The sequence below is a fragment of the Stegodyphus dumicola genome, chromosome 4 (assembly GCF_044657685.1).
Source record: "Stegodyphus dumicola isolate Sdum_Otavi_A_Nest chromosome 4, ASM4465768v1".
In the NCBI taxonomy this organism is placed as follows: Eukaryota; Metazoa; Arthropoda; class Arachnida; order Araneae; family Eresidae; genus Stegodyphus; species Stegodyphus dumicola.
In genome coordinates, this window is record NC_140771.1 from 193,676,654 (window position 1) to 193,698,564 (window position 21,911).

Here is a 21,911-nt window from a genome sequence, read left to right on the forward strand (position 1 = left end):
TAACACACTTGTTAACTTTTGGCTGAAGCGAAAAAAGAATATAAAGACATTTCAAATGAAGCTATTAAATTTTTATTGCCTTTTTGCACACCCTATTTGTGTGAATAAGGATTTTCTTCCATGTTATATTTGAAAAAAAAAATGCAGAACAAAATTAAAAGTGGATCCTAATTTACGGTTAAAACTAAGTGAAGACATAAAGAATCTGCGGTCATGCATGAGCGTTCAATCGAATACGGTCATGCATGAATGCTTTTTCAAATACTATAAGTCCTCGCCGATATAAGGAGTAAATTTCGAAAATCGAAAACACTAATCACATAACCAGGATCTCTATGGTTATTTCAATCTTTCTTAAACAGGCTCAAATTTCGCACTAAAGTTTAGAATTAAATTATGATAACTTAAATTTTAATAGTAAAAATGATAATCACTTTTTAATCTAATATTTTTATGTGGGGCAAATTTAATACAAATAGCCAATATAATAATAATATTCTTTTTCACCAATCATGTGCAAATGGCAAAATTAAAAAAAAAAAAATTCTATTGAGAAAATGAAAAATAATCGTTGCAAAATGTAGTAGTGGTACTGAAGCTTTTCAATTTTTGTTTAGATGGTACGCGTTAGTCAAATAGTTGAGAACCGCTGCTGTAGATTATTGATGAAATTCCTGCAAAAGACTCAGTTTCGGTAGTCCTGCTTGAACAATTCTGGCACAGCGGTATGAATCGAATAAAGGTTCCATCTCAGTAAAACCTTCGACTATATTGACCCATGATCAGGATTATTGCAGCAGTGCATGTTGTGGTCGTGGTAAATATATTGCTTAATAACGGACACTTTTCTTCAACCTAATTTATTCGTTCATGCTTTTCGTCTATGGATATTGCGGTTTTGTTAGAAACTCTGCAAGATGCCTTAAATCTATCCAAATCATTGTACTCATCTGAGAAGAATCGAAAACATATTTTTTCTAACTGATTTAGTGAAATATGTGCCAATAAGATTGTTTTGAATATAACAGTTAGAGATTTTTTGCTATCAATCTATGCAAAAGGAAGAAAATAAAATATTCTTGCCTTACAGATCACGTGCACCTATGTTATTTATTACAATCATTTGCCCAGATTGCTCATGCTCGTCTGGACGCATGTTCGAGGCTTATTGCGGCAAAAAGAGTAATTTATATAAAGCTAAAATCAATCATTGCAATTTTTTGCAATAATTGACATACTGAGAGATAAAATAATAGCAGAATACAAGTTTTAGAGAAGTACAAAGAGAAAAAAAAAAAAAAAAAGAGAATTGTTTTGAAAATGAACTGTTCATACTTAAATTTGTGAGTCAAATCCAGTATGTACCCCGCAACAACAGATCCTATCATTCCAGTTCCTATGAGGATGGCTCCCATTATACCAACGTCTTTCTGTCTGCCCTGTTGTTGATAAACAAGAAATAAGTTTTAATTAATTAATTATATCATGATAATCATCCTATTTTTATCGCGTTTCAGGTAGATATTTACCACTCAGTCTATAATATAAATGTCTTGATCAATTATGAAGAAACATTCACTGCTGTTCCAATGTCTTTTATAGCAACTTTAAGAAATCTAACAAATAAAGAAATGAAATAAACAATATTGTTTCGTAAATCTTTTTTTTACACCTGAAGTTCTAATTGAAGGTATCGTAATTAGTTTAAAATTTTTCTTAGAAAGCTAGAATACCATGATTCGATCAACACTACACTGTGAGAGAAAGGTTTAATGCGGGCAAATCAAGAGTCCCAAGTAAAGACACTTTTGAGTAATTCTGGCTTTTTTCATAACTAATTATTTAACAATGTAAACAAGCCCACCAGCGGCCAAGCGGTAAAGTCGCTGAACACTGGTAGTTCGGTCCGAGGTTCGAATCCCGCGAACGGGCTGGCTGCATGGGCGTTTTCGTGGTTTTGCCCATGTGTAACGTGTATACGAGCCAGGTTCCCTTAGAAAGTCCTCCACGAAAGGCATCCCTCCCCTTAGGCAGATAGCCCTAGTGTGCTTTGCCATAATTAAATACACCATTAAATTAAATACACCAACAATGTAAACATATATATTTAGGATATCTAGGTGAAATACACTTAACTGAATTTTATTTGTTGAAAAATTTGTAAAGTGTCCTTTCTTCCCATTTTTATCAGGTCAATAAAGTTTTAGAACGGTGAAATTTGAGGCCTCTGTTTTAGCCTGAGTTTGAGTTATCATACCATCTTAATCAAACTCTATGTGAAGAAGTGCACTACCAGTAATAATACATAAAGTAATATTTCGAATTTTATTTGAATTCTCTGCCAAAGTAAGGTTCTTTCTAACTTAATTTTTAACAAATGATTAAATAACTGGTTAGGTTACAAAATAGCTAACAAACAGGATAATAACTAAGCACACAAAAGAAAAAGCAAAGTTAGCAGATATAAATTACTCAATAATTTACATAACATAAATATTAGCTCGTTAAATAAATAACACCGGCTGAGCAAGAATACTTTCCCCAATTGCAAATGCAGCTCAAGTTTAAATTTGTTTAAATTTTGATCTCTTCATAGGCAATTACAAATATTATACAGGGCGAGCTAAAAATCTTTTCCTGACCAAAAATTGTTGCGCAAAATCTGTTGCAGTTTTTGCGCATATATGATATTTTTGGAAATAATAACAACAATAATTAATTTTTTTTATAAATTAGTGTTACATAAGTAAACTTCAGAGCCTACCAGATGCCGAGCGGTAAAGTCGCTAAACACTGTAAGTTCGCGCCGAAGTTCGAATCCCGTGAACGGGCTGGCTGCATGGGCGTTTTTTTGTTTTTCGCATGTGTAACGTATATATGAGTCACTTTTCCTTAGAAAGCCGACCACGAAGTCATCCCTTCCCTTAGGAAGATAGCTCTCGAGGCTTTGCCATAATCACATAAACCAAATCAAACCTGACAAAGTTCAATGCGTCCCCTCTTTGTAGCTATGAAAGTGTCAAATTGGCATACTTCGTCTTGGCATGTGTTCTTAAGTATTCGCTGTGTAAAATTTGACACAGCATGCGTTATTCTGACCTTCAGAGTATTAGTAAAAGATTCAGTTCTTGAGATACCCTCTGTTCGACTGACGACAGATTCATTAATCTAATTACCTGCCACTTCTTGGAAGGCACACCGACGCTACCGATTTCCTTACAATTTTCATACTATTTCTTAATGCTCTTAATATCTGGAGGAAAACGTCTGTAAGAACTTCTAAAAATCACCTTTGATAGGTTATTTAGTTTCATCATACCACAAGATATATTTAGCTTTATTTCTTTCATCGATACCGTTTTGTTACAATCAATTCTTTGGTGCAATCAACTACAAGGTGAAAAACGTAACAATAGGACTAGGTAATGGTAAATTTTGACATTTCTAGCTTCTGCGCTTATTTTGTGCAAAATATTTAAAATTAAGACTTTTTGCTTACTCTATATTATCTAGCCTTTAAACATACATATGTATGAGAAACACATTGGCTTTAACACACAATTTTTATAAGAGATACGTATGTTCTTTTCGATTGCCCATTTAATTTTGCTTAACCACTACTTATCTTCTGTCTATCCTTTTAATGTTTTGATAGTTAAGGTAGGTGACTGATGTGAGTGAAAAAACGTAGTCTAAAAGTAATAATAAATAATAACTATGATACTAATCCATATTTATTAAAATTTGTATTGCTTATTTTCATTCTTGCAAAATTATTTATTATATGTCCCAGACATCCAATTGTTTTTAGTCATCTGAGCTTCAGTGCATATCTATGAGAAGACTGAGCAAAATTAAATGTAGCACAAATTAAAACGAAACATAACATTTGTAGATACTTTTAGTTGAATTCAAGAACTTAAAGAATATTAGGACTATTAGAAGCATAGCCCGTATACAAAATGCATTTCATTTTCAACCGCCGGACACTTTGTTAAGAGGATGAGTAAATAAAGTTCTTAAAAATTAGTAGTTGAATCCTAGCTTTGATTTTTGGGAACAAGAAGCGTTTGATTACATCGATATTTATTCTCCTCAAATGTAGTACAAACTGAACCAATTTTTTAAACATTGCTCACGGTAATGACTTTTGAGGAAGCTGATATCTTGTTTCGACTCATTGGAGAATTTCATTACAAGATTCGGAAAGCCAGATAGTTTATTTAATGTTCCGTTATATAATAAAATTATGCTTAAAAATTACTTAAAAAGTCTTTGTAGGATTGTTTAATTAAATATTTATCCTAACTATATACATCCAATTATAAAGTTTCGAAAAATATATAGATAGCTTTACTAAATATGGGACAGGAGGGTTGCATAAGTAATTAAATGTATCATTTTATATAACCCTTGTCGAGCGAGATTTCCATTAATAAAATATTCATCATAATATTTAAATGATTAATTAATTATTCCATACCTTTACTTACGAAATTGCTTCCCAGACAGTATAGTAATTAAGGGATACCCAAGGGCCCAGGTTTGAATCTCGGAGAAGGCACTGATGTTTGCAAATGCATAGTGTCTGTTGGTAGGGATGTTTTGCGGATTACTTGCCAAAATTAGTTGATTTTTGATATCTTCAGGTGTTCTATCTGAATCTTTAGGTTTCAGAAATAGAAAATGATCATTGATTTGACTTTTTGGAATCAAGTGCAAATTTTCAAAAATCTTAGGTGTTGAAAGATAATTGCAACCATTAACAGTGAATAAACGAGAAATTATTTGAGACAGAAATGCTCATTTAACAGGAGATTAAGAATTAGCTATTGGCAAATGTTACATCGCATTAAATATTAACTGAAGTTGGCCAGTTTAATAACTGTGAATTGTGAATCATACATCGCATTAATTCGCTAAGATCATTATTAAACCTTATTTAAGCATGTTTTTCTGCTAGTGAGTATTAAGTTATCAATATTAACTCGGAAATCAGATATAAAAATATGTGGAAGATATTTCAAAATAATACACAACAGTCAATACACAATGCGATAAATTAAGGTGATATTAAAATATATAAATCTATGTGAACTGTTATTCTTAACCAGAAAATATTTGTATAAAATTTTAAATTGGCACACTAGCTACATTAAGATATATATATATGATTTCAATTACCAAAGAAACTAAAAAAAAAAAAAAAAAAAAAAAAAAAAAAAGGCTAAATCGCAGAATAGGCTGCATCAGTCGATGCGGTGCTTACTTGTCTTATGCTTGGACACGACTTTTTATTTTTTATGACGTAATCTTGGTTACGCCCCTTCTTAAAAACAAGTTATAAGCATGCCATAGCTTCATATTTAAAGAAAATTAATTTTTTAACCGAAATGTTGTTTGTATAGTTCTGCGCGGGGTTTTTTTAATTATAAATCTAATTTTGTGTGTTGTGTGGTAGTGTTAGCATTTAACGCAACGAGTTATCTCTCACAAATGTATTATTAAGATACCAAACGATTGAAAACGATCATTACCAAACGATTGAAAATATTGCTTTATTTTCGTTTTGTGTTATTTTTCTGAAAACATTTTTTTTTTTACAACTCGAATCAGTGGAGTTGGTTGTTTTGCGAGTTTCTGCAATTCTTTGATTTCTTTTAAGTGAAAGCAGATTCCTGAGCATATGAGCAATGCCGAGTTTGTGCAATTCTCTTATTTTTTAATTTTTTAAGTGAAAATAGATCGATGTGTACGTGGGCAAAGCCAATATAGTGCGTGCGCAATGCCGATATTGTGCGCGATGCCAAGTTTGTGCAATTCTCTGATTTTTTTTTTAAGTGAAAATATATGGACGTGCACATGGACACCGAGTTTGTTCAATTTCTTGATGTTTTTCGAGCGAATACTGATCGTTGTGTACAAGAGAAAACGAGATTGTGTGTGACGCCGAGCAGTAATATAACATTTTTTATGTCAATGTTTAACATATCGTTTATGTATTTTAAATTTGTATTGTTGTGTTAATTGTAAATCATATTTGAGACATCTTTTTTGTTATTTCAATTGTCTAGTTTTGATATGTTGATAATGCTTTCCGACTTACGATAAATATGGATAGTCCGATGATCTACTCAACAGTAGCAAAACTGTAAACTTTGACCCCATAAGTAACATTTACCTCATTATTTTAATACGTAGTGCTTCGTATCGTAATTGCACTTGATAATATGAATTTATTGATAATATGTGTGTATATGCGTAGGTCAAGCATTGCTTAATGTTTCAAATTTGTAGTGTTTATTTTCTTATAGTATTTTCTTTCTTTGTGAGAAATAATTTTTTTTATTTATTTATTAATGCGTAGAATTTTAGTATGCCTATAGAGAATATGGCGTGATTTAGGAATTTTAGAAACTGATATGAAAGCTGTGTAACGATGTTCATATGCAATAAAAAATATTCTTCTTTATTAACGTAAAGTTTAAAACTTTCAGAAAATAATAAAAATTTTCTAATTACTGCTACATAAGGAATTATGTCGTTACGTATCAATAAGGTAATTTGTAAAAATGATAAAATTGAAATGCTCTACAATATAAATTTAAATTTAAAAAAATCTTTTTTTTATTTGTATAAATGCTAAAGCTTAAAAATATTTGAAAATATTGAAGCTGTATGAAATACAGGCATTAGAGACTAACGACGTTGTTTATCGTTTTAATAACTGGCAGAATTCGCTGACTGTATCATGGTAATTTTAAATATAAACAATTTATTATACTTATAAGCTTAAGTGTTATAAATGTAAATTTAAAGTAAAGAATTTGATATTAATTTTCAATAATAAACAATTCATTATTGTCACTTTTAAGAGAAAATAGAAAGTACGCATAGTGTAAATGCGAGAATACCATGGACCTTATCAGAAATAGACTAACCCAAACGGGTTTTCTCCCTCGTCTGATGCGTTGCCGGCTGTCACCTTGATCACATCCGGAGGAGTAGGGACGACTTGTAGAACTTTAACATTGGTTGCCTATTGCAGTGTGTATAATTGTCAAGAAAAAGCTGGTTGTAGCGCCTCATTTCCGAAATTAGAATTTTTACATATTTTTATTTTTGAAATTGAGATTGATTTTTTAAAATTTAGCATATTTTATCAAGCAATAATTAACGTTCCAAATAATTATAAAGCTATTGCATGCTTTCAGGACTGGATATTTTTTTTAGCTTTTCCTATGCTGTAAGGAAATTTGTAACTACTTCTTTTAGAAAATAATATTTTAAATCTGAACTAATAGAAAATTTCAAACAAGCAATTTTCTCTTGCAATTTTTATGCTTTTCATTGGTGTAAATATATAAAAAAATACTAAAATATTTAAAAACGAATTTTTGAAGTTTTGTTTATATAAAAAATACTAAAATATTTAAAAACGAATTTTTGAAAGTTTTGTTTAAAATTCTAAATTGTGCTGCTTTTTTTAAATTATAGATGAGTATTATAGCACAATTTCTATAAAGGAATTTTATTTCAATTATATTTCATAATACATCATAAACACTTTTGAATCCTTAAAAATTTTTATAAATTTAATTATAATATTAAAATTGTATTCAACCGTAATAATTAATTTTGCTTGTATTTTATAGTGATTATTTTTTTAATTTATTTTTAGTTCTGCATAAGATTCTTTTATTTACCGTTAATTTAATTTATTAGCCCAAAGGGGCGGTAGCCTAGAAAGGCTGTTAGTTTCGAAGCGGCATTTTGCGCTGTTTTACTATAAATGTCCGTGTCTCCTTGCAAATTGTTGTTACCAAATATTATCGCCCTGTATTATATGTAAAAAAATTAAATAATGAAGAATCTGCATGAATACATGTATGTCTCTCGCACTGTGACAAAAACGACAATATCTAGAGCCATCAAATTTTGAATAATGTAATCCTCCACCCGAACATAGGCATCTGGACGGCCAAATTTCGAATTTGTTTTGATCTATTTCATATTTTGTAAAACTTTAATGAATTTCTGATTAACAAACTCAACGAGTTGAGAGCGAGCACTGTACGGAAAATAACAGTTTTATCTCGAGTGCGGAAATTCTAAAGATATGCTGTTTTCAAATGTATGTGCTTTACGGCCGAAGAACATGATATTCAATAAATATAGGTAACACACAAAACTTTAAAAAAAGAGTGCTTCTAGATTTTATTTTATCTTTTTTTTTTCCCTCATTACGCTCAGAAAATTTTATGCTCCGAATTTTATGAATTATTAAAATAACTAATCCACTTTAATGTTAATAATTTAATGATCATATAATCAAATAAATATGATCGTTTTTGTATCATGTTGCATTCTGATTTTTAAATATTGAAATATCACTGCTTTAATAATTTTAATCAGGTGGTTTTTATCTGGTTCATCATCATAAATATGGTCTTGAAGAGAAGGAAATATATGTGTTCCTACGCTTTTTAAGACTTTTAGAGTCATGAAATTTATAATATTTTTTTAATTCAATTTAAACTTCTTTTCAGTCTGCCTAAAAATTATTTCTGCATTTTTGCAGATCATTCGGACGTCACTGGAAGGAGAAGTCAAACCTTTACATCCAGATTTATAATATTTGAAACCTAGCAAACCATCATATGGTTCTGTTGAAACTAAAGCTGAGAAACAGATATTACATTTTACTTTATAAGCTAAGCTTTTAAACAACAAAACCAGCTATATAAGATGTATACTTGTCGTTCTTGAATATTCTTATTTTTGATTAGTTATAATGCTAGGAATTAAAATTTACCTATAATTTAAAAAAGCAGCAAAAAATTATAAATTTTAAAGAAAAACTTTCAAAAATTCACTTTTAGGCATTTTAGTATTTAGTTATAGTTTTAGTAATTGTAAAAGAAAATTACTTGGTTGAATTTTTCTGTTAGTTCAGATTTAAAATATTATTTTCTAAAAGAAGAAGTTACAAATTCGCTTACATCATAGGAAAAGCTAAAAATATATACAAGCCTGAAAGCATGCAGCAGCTTTATAATTATTTAGAACGTTAATTATGCTTGAAAAACATGCTAAGTATTTAAAAAGCAATCTCAGTGTCAAAAATAAAATATTTAAAAATTCTTACTTGTGAAATGAGGCACTACCACCAGCTATTTTGTGACAATTGTACGCGCTGCAATAGCCAACCATTGCTAATTTCTGGAAGTCGTCCCTACTCCTCCAGATGTGATCAAGGTGACAGCCGAGAACGCGCCAGACAAAGGAGAAAACGCAATTGGGTTAGTCTATTTCTTATAAGGTCCATGGAGAATATATTGTGACGTCACAAGTTTAGTTCCACCCATTTAAGGACGTTACACAGCTCCGCCTTCCCAACTTCCCAACAAAACCAGTGCTTTCGTGCATCACTGTTCTGAGGGCAAAATGAACTGATGGTAGATAGTTCTTCCAATCAGAAGTCGCTCCTATACATATGACTCTTAACACCCTTTTTAGCGTTCTATGGAATCGTTAAACGGGATTACTCTGCGGATAATACACACAGCTTCTTACATGTTTAATGCAGAAACACTCCAAAAATTCCTCTGTCAAAGCACTGACAAAAGAGGTCCCCTGATCTGTTTGGATAACTTTGGGGAAGCCGATACGACTGAAAATCTGTAAGAAAGTATCATTCACAGATGGCGAAGAAATGTCTGTCACCGCAACAGCATCTGGAAATTTGGACGACATACACAGAGCTGTAATAATATATAGCATAATATTGAAATAGGTAGCAGACCAACAGCATCGATATTTATTTTAGTGAATATTTCGGAAATGACTGGTACTAACGTAATTGCAGCCTTCTTTTTTTGTCATTTCCCTTCTCAGAGCGCTGACAAGCGTCACAGATTTTTACAAAATCTTCGGTTTCTTTGTAACACCTCGTCCAATAAGAATGTCTAGCCAGTCTGGCTTTGGTCTTTCTGATACCCAAATGACCAGAAATTCCTTCGTGGCACAACTTTATAATTGTCGGCTTGAGCTTTTCAGGTATAACTACAAGCTATCTTTCAAAGCCCATTTTATCTGTCGTTTTTTTAACTAAAAGCCCTTTTCTTGTCCGACTATTGTTCTAATTTTTTCATGTACCTTTTTTAAATTCTTGGATGATTTTAGACAGTTCCTTATCAGTAAGCTGAAGTTGTGCAACTTCTTTTGAGTCAATGTTTACTAATTTCATGAGAGCTTCATCTTCCATATTTAATTCTGGTAATTCAACTTCTTCTTCAAAGACATCTCTGGATGCTTTATTTTCTTCCTTTGTCGGTTCCAAGATCTTCTCTTCAGCTATTTTTCTTTTCCTTTGAGCTCTAGTAGAGACGGCATTAATCTGATTAGGACGACTATCAGGTTCCTTTTCTTGGTTATTCAACAGTGCTAAAGTTCGATTGCCTAATAAATACCTTCCTCTGTCGAGTTCATTTCTAATAATGGCAGCCTTAGTTATTACTCGCCCAAGATCGCAATTTAGTTTGATCTCAGCCAATGGCAAACAGGTTGGATTCAAATCTAATGGCTGTTGCACCCACATATTTTCACCTGTCAGCATTTCCGGCGTGGTGTATTTGCGACAAACTATATCAATACTAGCACCTGAATCCCTTAATATAGGAATTTTATGACCATTTACGTAACCCATACTAGTATAAGGTAATAGAAATTTATCCTCTGGATTTGCACTAATTCTGTTAAGATTAGCAGGAGATTCAGTATTATTTTTAAGTTTCGGACATTGGGGTCTTAAATGTTGATAGGATCCACACTGATCACATTGTGGCGTCTTTCGTGTTTCATATTTATCATCTGGAGGTAGACGTCTTGGTTTATGGAACCAGCTTTGCGAATTATATCCTGATGACAATTTTTTTTTTCAGTTTTATTTTTATTATCTGAACTCACTATCTGAACTTTACTTTGAGTTAGTGCATTGTATCTTTCTTTTTGCCGATCCACTACAGGCCTTTCTTGAAAGTTTCCGCGAACGTCTTCATAGGCATCAAGTTTTTCAGCTAATTTTTTTAGATGAAATTATCTCTACCTACTCATTAAGAAAATGATCTCAAATTTCAGGAGGAACTTGACGTTTCAGTTGGTCATCACCATCAAATCTAGCAACTGATCAAAAGTCTCAACTCCTAGACCAGTTACCCATTCTTTACAATAATTTTCTATTTCATAGTTGAAATCCACCCATGTGGATTCGGTACTCTTTGATGTTTCATAAATTTCTGCCTAAACTTTTCCGGGCTTAGCTTAAACCGTCTTAACAATACATTCTACACATGTTCAGAGTCTTTTGTTTTATCGGAGGGTTCTCTAGTTATTAACTGTGTTACTTCGTAAGGAAGTAGTCCTAGTAAATAAGATACAAATTCTTCTTTATCAAGTTTAGTCCATTCTGCTAGCCTTTCAAACAATAGCAAATATAGACTGATATCTTCTTTCTTGTTATCGAATTTCTGCAAAAGGTGACGCAGCTCCGTTTTCGGCCGGACCTGTCCGGTAGTTTGAGACCTTGTCTCTGCTTCAAGTCTTAATCTCTCTAATTCATACTGCTCTTTCCTTCTCCTCTCTTCTGCTCCTTCCTTCTTCCTGTTCTTTTCTCTTTCCTCCCTCTCTTTCCGTTCTTTTATTATTGTGTCTAAGACTCCTTTGACGAATACTTCATCATAATCTCTGCTTTCAACAATTTTCTCTTTTAAATCGACTATTTTCAAATCTGCAGTCACATGAACTCTCAGTTCAGCCGCAAGTTTTTTGCAAATCTTCCTTTGAGCTCTTCCTAGATAAGGTAGTGTGTCTATGTTTAAAATAAACGAATACTTTCTCAAACGAATACCTCTCAATTTTCTTTGACTCTTTATACTTTCTCAAAATAGCTTAAATCAAATACTTTAATTAATTTAGACAACTAAAGTGAATATTAAAAATAATATCCAATACGGTAATAAAATAAGCAATTCAATATTAACAGAAAGTTTTGGTAAGGCGATAAAGGTTACTAGCTAGGACTTTAGCAATAATCTGAGAAGTACACAGTTTGAATCACAGATTATTTTGTTTCAGAGAAATGAGAGATCATGAGACATGTAATGTGACATTTTCCGAAAAATTGCAATCGTGGTTTTAGCTAATAAGCACTTAGAAACAATTTCCCCGCTAAAGTGCAGAATCGTCCGCTTATTTGTTTGGCGCTTTTTACAAGAGTAAGAAGAATTGGATTTTTGTCAATTTTCTTTGACTTTTTAAGTGAAAATAGGTCGATGTGTACATGGATAACGTCAAGAGTGTGCGCAATGCCACTTTTGTGCAATTCTGGGATTTTTTTTAAAGTGAAAATAGGTCGACGTGTACATGGATACCGTGTATGTGCAATTCTTAAAAACGCGGCAAGCAGTGGGCGATTCTGCACTTTCTCCCAATTTCGCGCCTAATCTTCGTCATGAATAAGCACTTTTGTTCCATAAAAGTTCTAGCATAAGCGTAATTTGGCTAGCAGATTGTTGGAAAAAATGTTGAGTAAAAAAAAAGAAAAACATGCCTTTACTTTGTGAAAACAAAATGGCATCAAAAAAAAAAAAAAAAAAACTAGCAGGTTGCTGTAGCAGGGTTGGTCGCCAAATTTTCGTCAAAAAATCGCCAAGTTACCATAATCCGAAGATTCACCGAAAGTACTAATCTGGTATCACTAATTCTAGAAATATATAGTTCAGTGATGAACTAATAAAATAAAGCAATTCAATTTCAACAGTAAGAAATAACCTGGTATCACTAATATTACGTTCAGTGATGAGCTAATAGAATAAGACAATTAAATATTAACAGGAAGTAATAAACTAGTATCAGTAATATTACGTTCAGTGATGAACTAATAAAATGAGAATACGCACGATTATTCGAATCTCGCCGGTGCCTCCAAAATAATTAAGACTGTGATACTTCTTTCGCAGTATGAAGCAAACTCCATTGATGGAACACAGAAAAAAATATTTTTATTTAACACTCAAAATAGCGACATACAAATCAGAAGAGAAAACGATCACCTAACATTTAAAAAAAAAGAAATACATTATGCGTGCGAGGGCCATACGTGGCTCTCGAGCCTGCGTTACAAACATTGGCGTTAACATATACATTAAAGTTTATTATTTGAAATTACAATATTTTAATAACAATATTAAGCTGTTACAGGACACTCAGGGGCAGTCGTAGTATTTTCTCGATAGAGTTAAACAGGGTAATGTGTACAGTTGTGACTCATCAAACTTGAGTCGTATTCATAACAAATATCATATACCAAACAAAATTTTCGTTTCCAAAACAGGAAACAGTTACATTTATTTAAAAACGAATGTATATTGCGAAGCCCAATAACTGAAAATAAATAAATAAATAGAATGCGCCATTATACTTACGGGAAAATAATGAATAACTGTTTCGTTCAACATTGTTGCAAAGGTTATGAAAGTAGCAACAAATAAACCTGAAAGTTAAAAAAAACCCAATTTTATGCAATAAATTTACAATTGAATTATATTATTTATTATGAAATTTTTTTTGTGTCTAAAGAATTTTTTTCTTTATTATAACTTAATATTTAAATGTTTCTTCAACATATGCGAAATTAAAAACTAACAGTAATAATGACAACAATAAAAATAACAATAAAAATAAAATTTTCGTTTGTTATGGCAAAATCCATAGCAACAATAATATTAGAAATTACAATAATGATAATAAGTCCAAATAATATCCATATTTAAACAGTGAAGATAGCAAAAACTTAATTTTAAAGAAAGTTAACGATACGTTGCAGAGACCTTAAAGAAAGAAAATTGCCACTGAACTGAATTTAATTAAAAACATATATTATGCAAATACACTGAAAACACGCAGTGTATTTAAGATGCAAATACACTTAAAGTGACTACTACTTCAGAGCACATATTAATTCTAACAAAATTATATATATGTGTAAAAATGAGTCGAAGATCTAGTCTTAAAAAAACGACCATCTCCGCATATTCAAAGCATCTGGAATTTCGGGTGGTGGTCTAAGAGAAGGCTCATTGTAATTATAATCAAAATTCAAGGAGAGTGTTGTTTCAGTGTTTGTCTAGTTTGCTTTAGGAATATTTTAAGAGATGTTGGAAACCAAAAATCTTCCTAGAATGCTGATTTCGGATTTTTGCATTTTCAAATTCTCTACATTTTTATTTTTCTAAAAATACCATTTTTTAATCTCTATAAAAATAAGATCTGTAAAAAAAATTCTAGTTTAAATTTGTCATCGAATGCTTCGATAAATGAGGATTTTTACATAAAAACGCGTTTTTCTCCAAACTCGATTTTTTTATACTCGATGCATCTTTTCTCAGAAACTATTGCTCACAGGTATCTAAACTTTTTATGGCTTATTTATTAGGTTTCCTAATATTTACTGAAATGAGCTTTTTGTGATAAACTAAGGAGATTAAAAAAGTTTTTTTTTTTTTTTTTTTTTTTTTTGTGTGTGTGTGTGTGTGAAAAATGCGCTAAATTTTACTATGCCTAACAAAGTATTCTGTAAATTTCTCTAAAATTCAAAATGTTTCAAAAGCTCATTTCAGTATAATCAGATAGCTATACTTTAATTACACAAAAAATTTCAAGCGTGTATCTACAGCAGATTTTGAGAAAGGTACATCGAAAATGGCCAATTTAACATTGCCGGTATAGGGGTTTCTGATACCCCTTAAAATATAAACAAATCAAAGTGGAGAAATTTTTAATGGGATAAAGATCCAGTGATTTTCGAATAGACATAAGCCGTGTTAAGGCAAAAAGAAAAGAGAAGAGCAGCTGCAATAAAACATTTTGCACCTTCGACTTCTTCAACGTTTTCTTCTTACACCATCAAAATTCTTTCTTAGACATACGATAAAATTTAATTAAAGTTTTCCTATTTAATATATGTTTAATATTGTGTTCAACGTTATACATATATTAGCATCGTGTTTGTGTTTTTAATGAATCCTATTGGTTTTATATTGCAAATAAACGAACTTACGAATACAATACGATTATAAAGTACTGTTTTCTAAACTATCGTATGAGATCCGGGAGGCGTAATGGCAAACCGCACATTGAGTTGATCAATGTTAAACGAATTTCGCTTATTGCGCATGCCCAAAAGAGAATTTGGCGCAATTACGACTGTGGCACAATTTTAAAAGAAGATAAATATGGTATACGGTTGATATTGTGTTATCTTGGGCGTAAACAGTTCGAGGTTTTAAAACGTGTCAGGTTGTAAGCTGTTTCATTACTTGGAGTGTCGAGTGTAAATGTCGATTGTAAACTACCCAAATTTTCTTTTAAAAAGGATTACAAAACAGGAAACATTACAAGATATACTAGCTGATTATACTTCTGAGGAATAAAAACAATTGAGTATTTAACATACGTTTCATTCATACAATACTTTAACAAATTAAGGATTAAATCTAGTTTAAATTACTGAATTAAAGGTCAAATAAATTATTGTAAGTAAATGAGACTGTTGCAATTGTAAACAGTCGATAAGACCTACATGATGAACAGGCTTGTGTAGGGTTGCTTATGCTTAGTCGCCAGTATTTTCTTTCACGTCTGCGGTACACCAGTGAGCATGAGCAGTAAGCGAAATTCGTTAACATTGATCAACTCAATGTGCGGTTTGCCATTAAGCATCCGGAAGCTTAATTAGTTTACATTATTTAATTTTTAATTTAGTCATTTTACATTATTTCTGTGGGAAAAATTGTTTCGGTTTACAAATATTTAGGATAACGAACTATATTTAGAATCGAACTAAGTTCACTCCGAGGTTTCACTGCATTTTAAATTCTTACGGTTCCTTACCATTCGTCTGTGAACTTTAGCCCAAGATAGACTAATGAACGCGATTCTGCTTGATGACTTTATAATGAAATTTTGAATAATATTACTGCTTATTTGTTTTGTTTGCTTTATGCAATAAAATTTTTTACCTTTATGCTGAGTTTCCCAGTTTTATCTAAATAATTGAGGGGATGCTATCTATTACATTTATTTTAAACGGCCGTTGGGATTAAATGCGTAGAAGTAATAATATTTAAATACTGTATACATAATTGATCAGTTTTTTATTTGATAGACAACTTCGAAGAATGTCACCACTGTAATCTGGTAAAGGAAAAGTTAAAGCCGCTTGATGTATTTGAAAACTAACAACTTCAATCGATTTTATTTTCTTATTATTAGGATTACTAGTCGTGTTCTTTCCTTTTTAGAGATAAACGCCCTTTACTATCGTCTCTCAATTAATCTTTCTTTTAACTGTCGCTGTATTATTGGCGCATCTTTATTTTTTGCACATTAGCCCAAATGGGGCGTTAGCTTAAATGGGCTATTAATCTTGAAACCAGATTTCGGGTTGAATCACTATAAAAGGGGTTATCACTTTTCAATTTATTGCTACCAAATATTATCGACCTGTATTATTTTTAAACAAATTAAATAATGAATAATCTGCATTGATGTATGCATGTTTTTCGCAGTGTGAAAAAATGATTGTACCTAGAGCCTTCAAATTTTGATTGACGTCGCCCTCTACTCGAACATGTGCAACTGAAAGCCAAACTGTTGAATTTCAAATTTGTTTTATTACCTTTTACGTATTTTGTAAATCTTTAACGAATTTTTTATTACCAAACTCAACCATTTAAAAGCGAGCAGTGGCAACACTGTACAGAATAAAACAATTTTATCTCCAGCGCTCGAGACTCTCTATCGAAAATTCTAAAGATATGATGTTTTTAAATGCCTGATGACTTTGCATTGAACTAAATTTTATGTGGCCCAACAGCGAAAGCCATGATATTTCATAAATGAAGATCATACATAGAACATTAATAATACGAAGAAACATTTTTAAAAAATCTGAAAGGTTTCAGATTTTAGCGGTCGCCCAAAAGTTTTTCATTTAGGTTTTTTACGTTCTCTCTGAGCTCGCAGTCTGCCAGTGCTGTTACACTCATTTCTACTAACCCATCTTTTTTTTTCCTCTTTTTAGCTTTATTATTAAGCATCATTTTCTCTGGATTTACACCATATACCATTCCACAGCAAAATTAGGAAAATTTTAAAAGCAGAATACGTTTAGAATTTCCGACGCAGACTTAAGTGTTGGTATAATATTTTCCTGTTTTTTTGACTCGTTTCTCAATTCGTTACATCAATATCCAGTTTTACTAAGATATCTTTAGAAAACAAATTTTTTGTCTTTTTATTATTAATATTTTGTGTGTTTACTTTATTTATTAAATATCACGTTCATGGCTTTACGCCACCAAAAAAAAATCGATTCAACAACAAAATCACAAAATATTTTTAAAAAAACATATCTTTAGAATTTCCGATAGACGGTCTAGCATGCTGAAGATAAGAATGTTTTTCTTACAGTATCGCCACTGTTCCCTTTGAAATTGTTGAGTTTGTTCATCAAAAATTTATTAAAATTTTACAGAGTACGAAAATAGACAATAAAATAAATTCGAAATTCAAAATTCGGGCTTCCAGATGCACATTTTCTGATAGAAGACCACGTTAATCAAAATTTGATGGCACTAGGTACCGTCTTTTTTTCACACTGTGAAAGCCATGCATACATTCATGCATATTCTTCATCATTTAATTTCTTTAAATATGATATAGGACGGCAACAATATGATATTTGACGGCAACAATTTGAAAAGCGATACTCCGTTTATAGTGATTCAATGCAAAATGTCGTTTCGAAACTAATACTCCATTTGGGAATGACGTCCTTTTTTGGCTAACAAAAAACATTTTTGCGAGCCATCTTACTAAGGAAACTAAGTAAACACTCATATGATAAAATGAGAAAAGCGTGAAAAATATTTTAAAAAAATTATGCCAGCAATTAGGCCTGCGTCGAGAATTCTAAATTTTGTTAAATTACATAAAAATCTTATGATTTTGCTGTTTTTTGTATGTGGCGTAATTGTATTTGGCGTAAGTGTGAAAAAATGATGCTTAAAATGAAACTAAAAAAAGAAAAAAACAAATGGCTTAGCAGTGCGCGGGGAAGGCAACAGCAGGAGAGCATAAAACATTTTTAACAAGCCCTTTTGGGCAGCCATTAAAATCTGAAACCATTCAGATTTTTTTTTTTAAAATTTTTTTATGTTTATTTCTTTGGAGAAGCAAAATCAGTACGTCTCTCCCACAACTGCTCGCCATCGACTCGATCTGAACGATGCTACAACCTAATACGCACTTGTAAAGCTTTTGCTTATTTTACATCTTTGCTTATCTTTTAACTATAAATAAGCCATATAACTATATACAAGCCATAAACAAAAACTTGTAGGGCTATCTCCCCACACCCCCATTTCTTCGGCGCTTCGAGTTCTCTTCGCGCATGCGCAATAAGAATGTCATCTATGCGCGACTGCAAAAGCGAACTTTTCGCCTTCTGTTTTTACAAGTTCATGTACGCGTTTTACTCATCGCTGAGATTTCTGCTATTTATTGCCATGTACGTATTTTGATTAATTAAAGAATTAATTTTTCTAAATTGGTTGTCTAGCCATTAATCAGACCCCAAATTGGTGACTACGGCATTAAGAAGAACACGTTTTTAATCGTTCGAACATGTCTGCTAACGACGATACTATCGTTTCAACACAAGCACCTGAAATCAACAGAATTTCAGTTAAAGTACCGCCGTTTTGGAAAGATAATCCAAGTATTTGGTTTTGCCAGATTGAAAGCCAATTCCTGAACAGGGGGATAACTACCGATATCACAAAATACCATAGAGTGGTAGGCCACATCGAAACTGACATCTTAAGTCAGGTAAGTGATATAATTGATCCTCCTCCAGTTATTGATGCTTATGACACTCTTAAAAAAGATTAATTGAAGTATTTTCTGATTCTGAAGAACAAAAATTTTAAGAACTTTTGAGAGACATTAATTAGGTGACAAACGCCCATCTGTTTTACTCCGACAAATGCAAGAACTGGTGAGACCTATCGTCGGAACTGAATTACTAAAATTATTGTGGCTTCAACGTCTTCCAGCCCAGATGCAAGCCATATTGGCCTCTTCTGATATCGAACTTAAAAAATTAGCAGCTATGGCTGACAAACTCTCTGACCTACTCAGCTTCATGCAATGGACGTGAAATCGAAAGTAATTAATTCTTCTGATACAAGTGATGCTTTAGATAATTTACAGAAACAAATACCCGATTTTGATTTAAATAAAAAATTAGATAAACCTTTTATATTGTATTCTCGTGGTCGTTCTAATTCTAGATCTAGAACCTTGCCCACGAATAAACAAACCGAAAACACATCCATGTGTTGGTACCACACCAAGTTTGGCGAAAAAGCCGTTAAATGCAACAAACCTTGCACTTTTAAATCGGAAAACTAGAATGCCAAGCATGTGTGAACGCCATAGGCCAAAATAATTGTCGCCTCCTTGTATATGAAAAATCTTTAAGAACAAATTTTTTGGTTGACACAGGTGCTGAATTGTCTGTTTTGCCTCCTATTCCACAAGACCGATGTAAACCAACATCATTGCTCAATTTAATTGCAGCAAATGGTACCAAAACTGATGTATATGGAAAACGTTTAGTGTCAATTTAGAGATATGTCTACACTGAAATTTTCCCTAGACTTTTACTATTGCTAATGTTTTGCGACCAATTTTGAGCGCAGACTTTTTAAGTAATTATGGTATTATTGTTAATTTGAAATCCAAAAAATTAAGTGACAGCATGACTAACGTTGAGTCAGATGGCAAGGTATCACGGGATACTATACCCAAAATTACAGTTTTACAACCGTTACATGCGTTTAAGGATTTACTTAAAAAATGTGATTCACTGTTTCAAGATATTTTAAAACAGCCTTTGGATAACAATACTCTTGGAATTACGCACGTAATCGAAATTAAAGGTTCTCCAGTAGCAGCTAAGGTTAGGCGCCTAGCGCCTGACAATTTAGCTTATTAGTTCAAAAGCGGAATTCACTTATTTAGTGCAAAAAGGCCTTTGTAGCCCTTCTAAAAGCTCCTAGAGTAGTCCTCTCCACATGGTAAAAAAACCGGATGGGTCTTGGTAGCCTTGCGGGGACTACGATAAATTAAATTCAATCACAGATTTAGATAATTATCCAATTAGACATCTACATGATTTTACATCTAATTTGAGCAATAAAACTGTTTTTTCAACATTAGACCTCAAGAAGGCATATCACCAGGTATCAATGAATAAAGAGGACATACCAAAAACGGCAATAGTTGCTCCTTTCGGATTATTTGAGTTCAACTACATGACATTTGGTTTATGTAATGTTGCGCAAACCATGCATATATTACTCGATCAAATTCTGCCAAATTTAAATTTCTGTTTCGTCTATATAGATGATATTTTGATTGCTTCATCATCCCTCGATTAACATATACTTCATATCAAAGAAGTTTATAAGAGATTTAAAAGTCATAACTTGACTGTCAACCATCCTAAATGCACATTTGCTGCAGAACGAGTAACATTTTTAGGTCATATTATCGACAAAAATGGAATCATTGCTTTACCAGAAAAAATTAATGTTATCCAAGATTTTTAACTACCAAAACTATTAATGAACTTATGTTTTTGGAGAATTCTTAATTTCTATAGAAGATTTTTAAATCATGCTGCTGAAGTTCAACTTCCTTTAAATGGACGTTATAAGAAAAATGACAAAACACCTTTAAGTTGGTCAATAGACACTGAAACAGCCTTTGAGTCATGTAAACAGCTTTTGACACAGGCTACAAATTTAATGCACCCAGACCCAAAAAAGAAAATTGATCTCATGTGCGATGCATCAGACAAAGCCACAGGCGCTTGTGTCCAACAGCTCAATGCTCAAACATGGGAACCATTAGAATTTTTCTCCAGAAAATTGAGCGATACGGAACAAAAGTACAGTACGTACGACCGAGGGCTGTTCGTAATATTTGCCGCTATCAAATACTTCAGATATCTGCTTGAAGGTATGAATTTTTAAGTATTTACAGATCATAAGCCACTCACAAAAGAATTTTTCCAAAAGTATGACAAGCTCTCACCTCGACAAATTAATCAACTTAATTTCATCGGCCAGTTCATTACTGATATTCAACATGTGAGTGGTGCAGAAAATGGACCAGCCGATGCTCTTTCTCACATCGAAATGATTGCTAATGTCATTCCTGTTAACTATGAATCTATGTCGAAAGCACAACAGAGTGACACTGTACTCCCATCCTTTTTAGACAAAGAAAATCCAGTTCTGCAATTAAAAAAGTTAAAAATGCCTGAGATTTCTATAGAACTGTATTGCGACATTTCACATGGTAAAATCCGTCTTTTTGTTCCAGACAGTCATAGAAAACGTGTCTTTTCAGTTCTGCATAATCTTTCCCATCTTGGATCTAAAGCAACGCTGAAGTTAATTAGTGACCGATTTGTCTGGCCCGGAATGAAAAAGGATGTCACGAACTTCGCTAAAACTTGCCTACAACGTCAAAAGGCTAAAGTCTCTCGTCATGTACACTCTCCTTTAACTACTTTCATAGTTCCAGATGAACGTTTTTCTCATATCAATATAGATTTGATTGTACCTCTTCCATCATCTCAAGGAATAACTTACTGTCTGACATGCATCGACAGGTATACTCGCTGGCCTGAAGCGTATCCATTGAAAGATACACGGGCAGAGACCGTCGCTACTGCTTTACATGCTGGCTGGATCTCAAGATTTGATGTGCCTGCT

The 21,911-nt window shown here is 32.3% G+C and overlaps 1 protein-coding gene across 1 annotated transcript in view; it reads right to left on the reverse strand.

The window, feature by feature from the left end:
• LOC118179856 (choline/ethanolamine transporter flvcr2a-like) overlaps window positions 1–21,911 on the reverse strand; it is a 98,332-nt gene that overhangs the window by 20,526 nt on the left and 55,895 nt on the right. The window contains exons 5-6 of the mRNA XM_085814294.1: window positions 13,485–13,552; window positions 1,336–1,439 (exon numbers count right to left, since the gene is read on the reverse strand). Of these exons, the coding sequence (XP_085670420.1) occupies window positions 1,336–1,439; window positions 13,485–13,552 (172 nt within the window). The remainder of the gene's footprint in view (window positions 1–1,335; window positions 1,440–13,484; window positions 13,553–21,911) is intronic.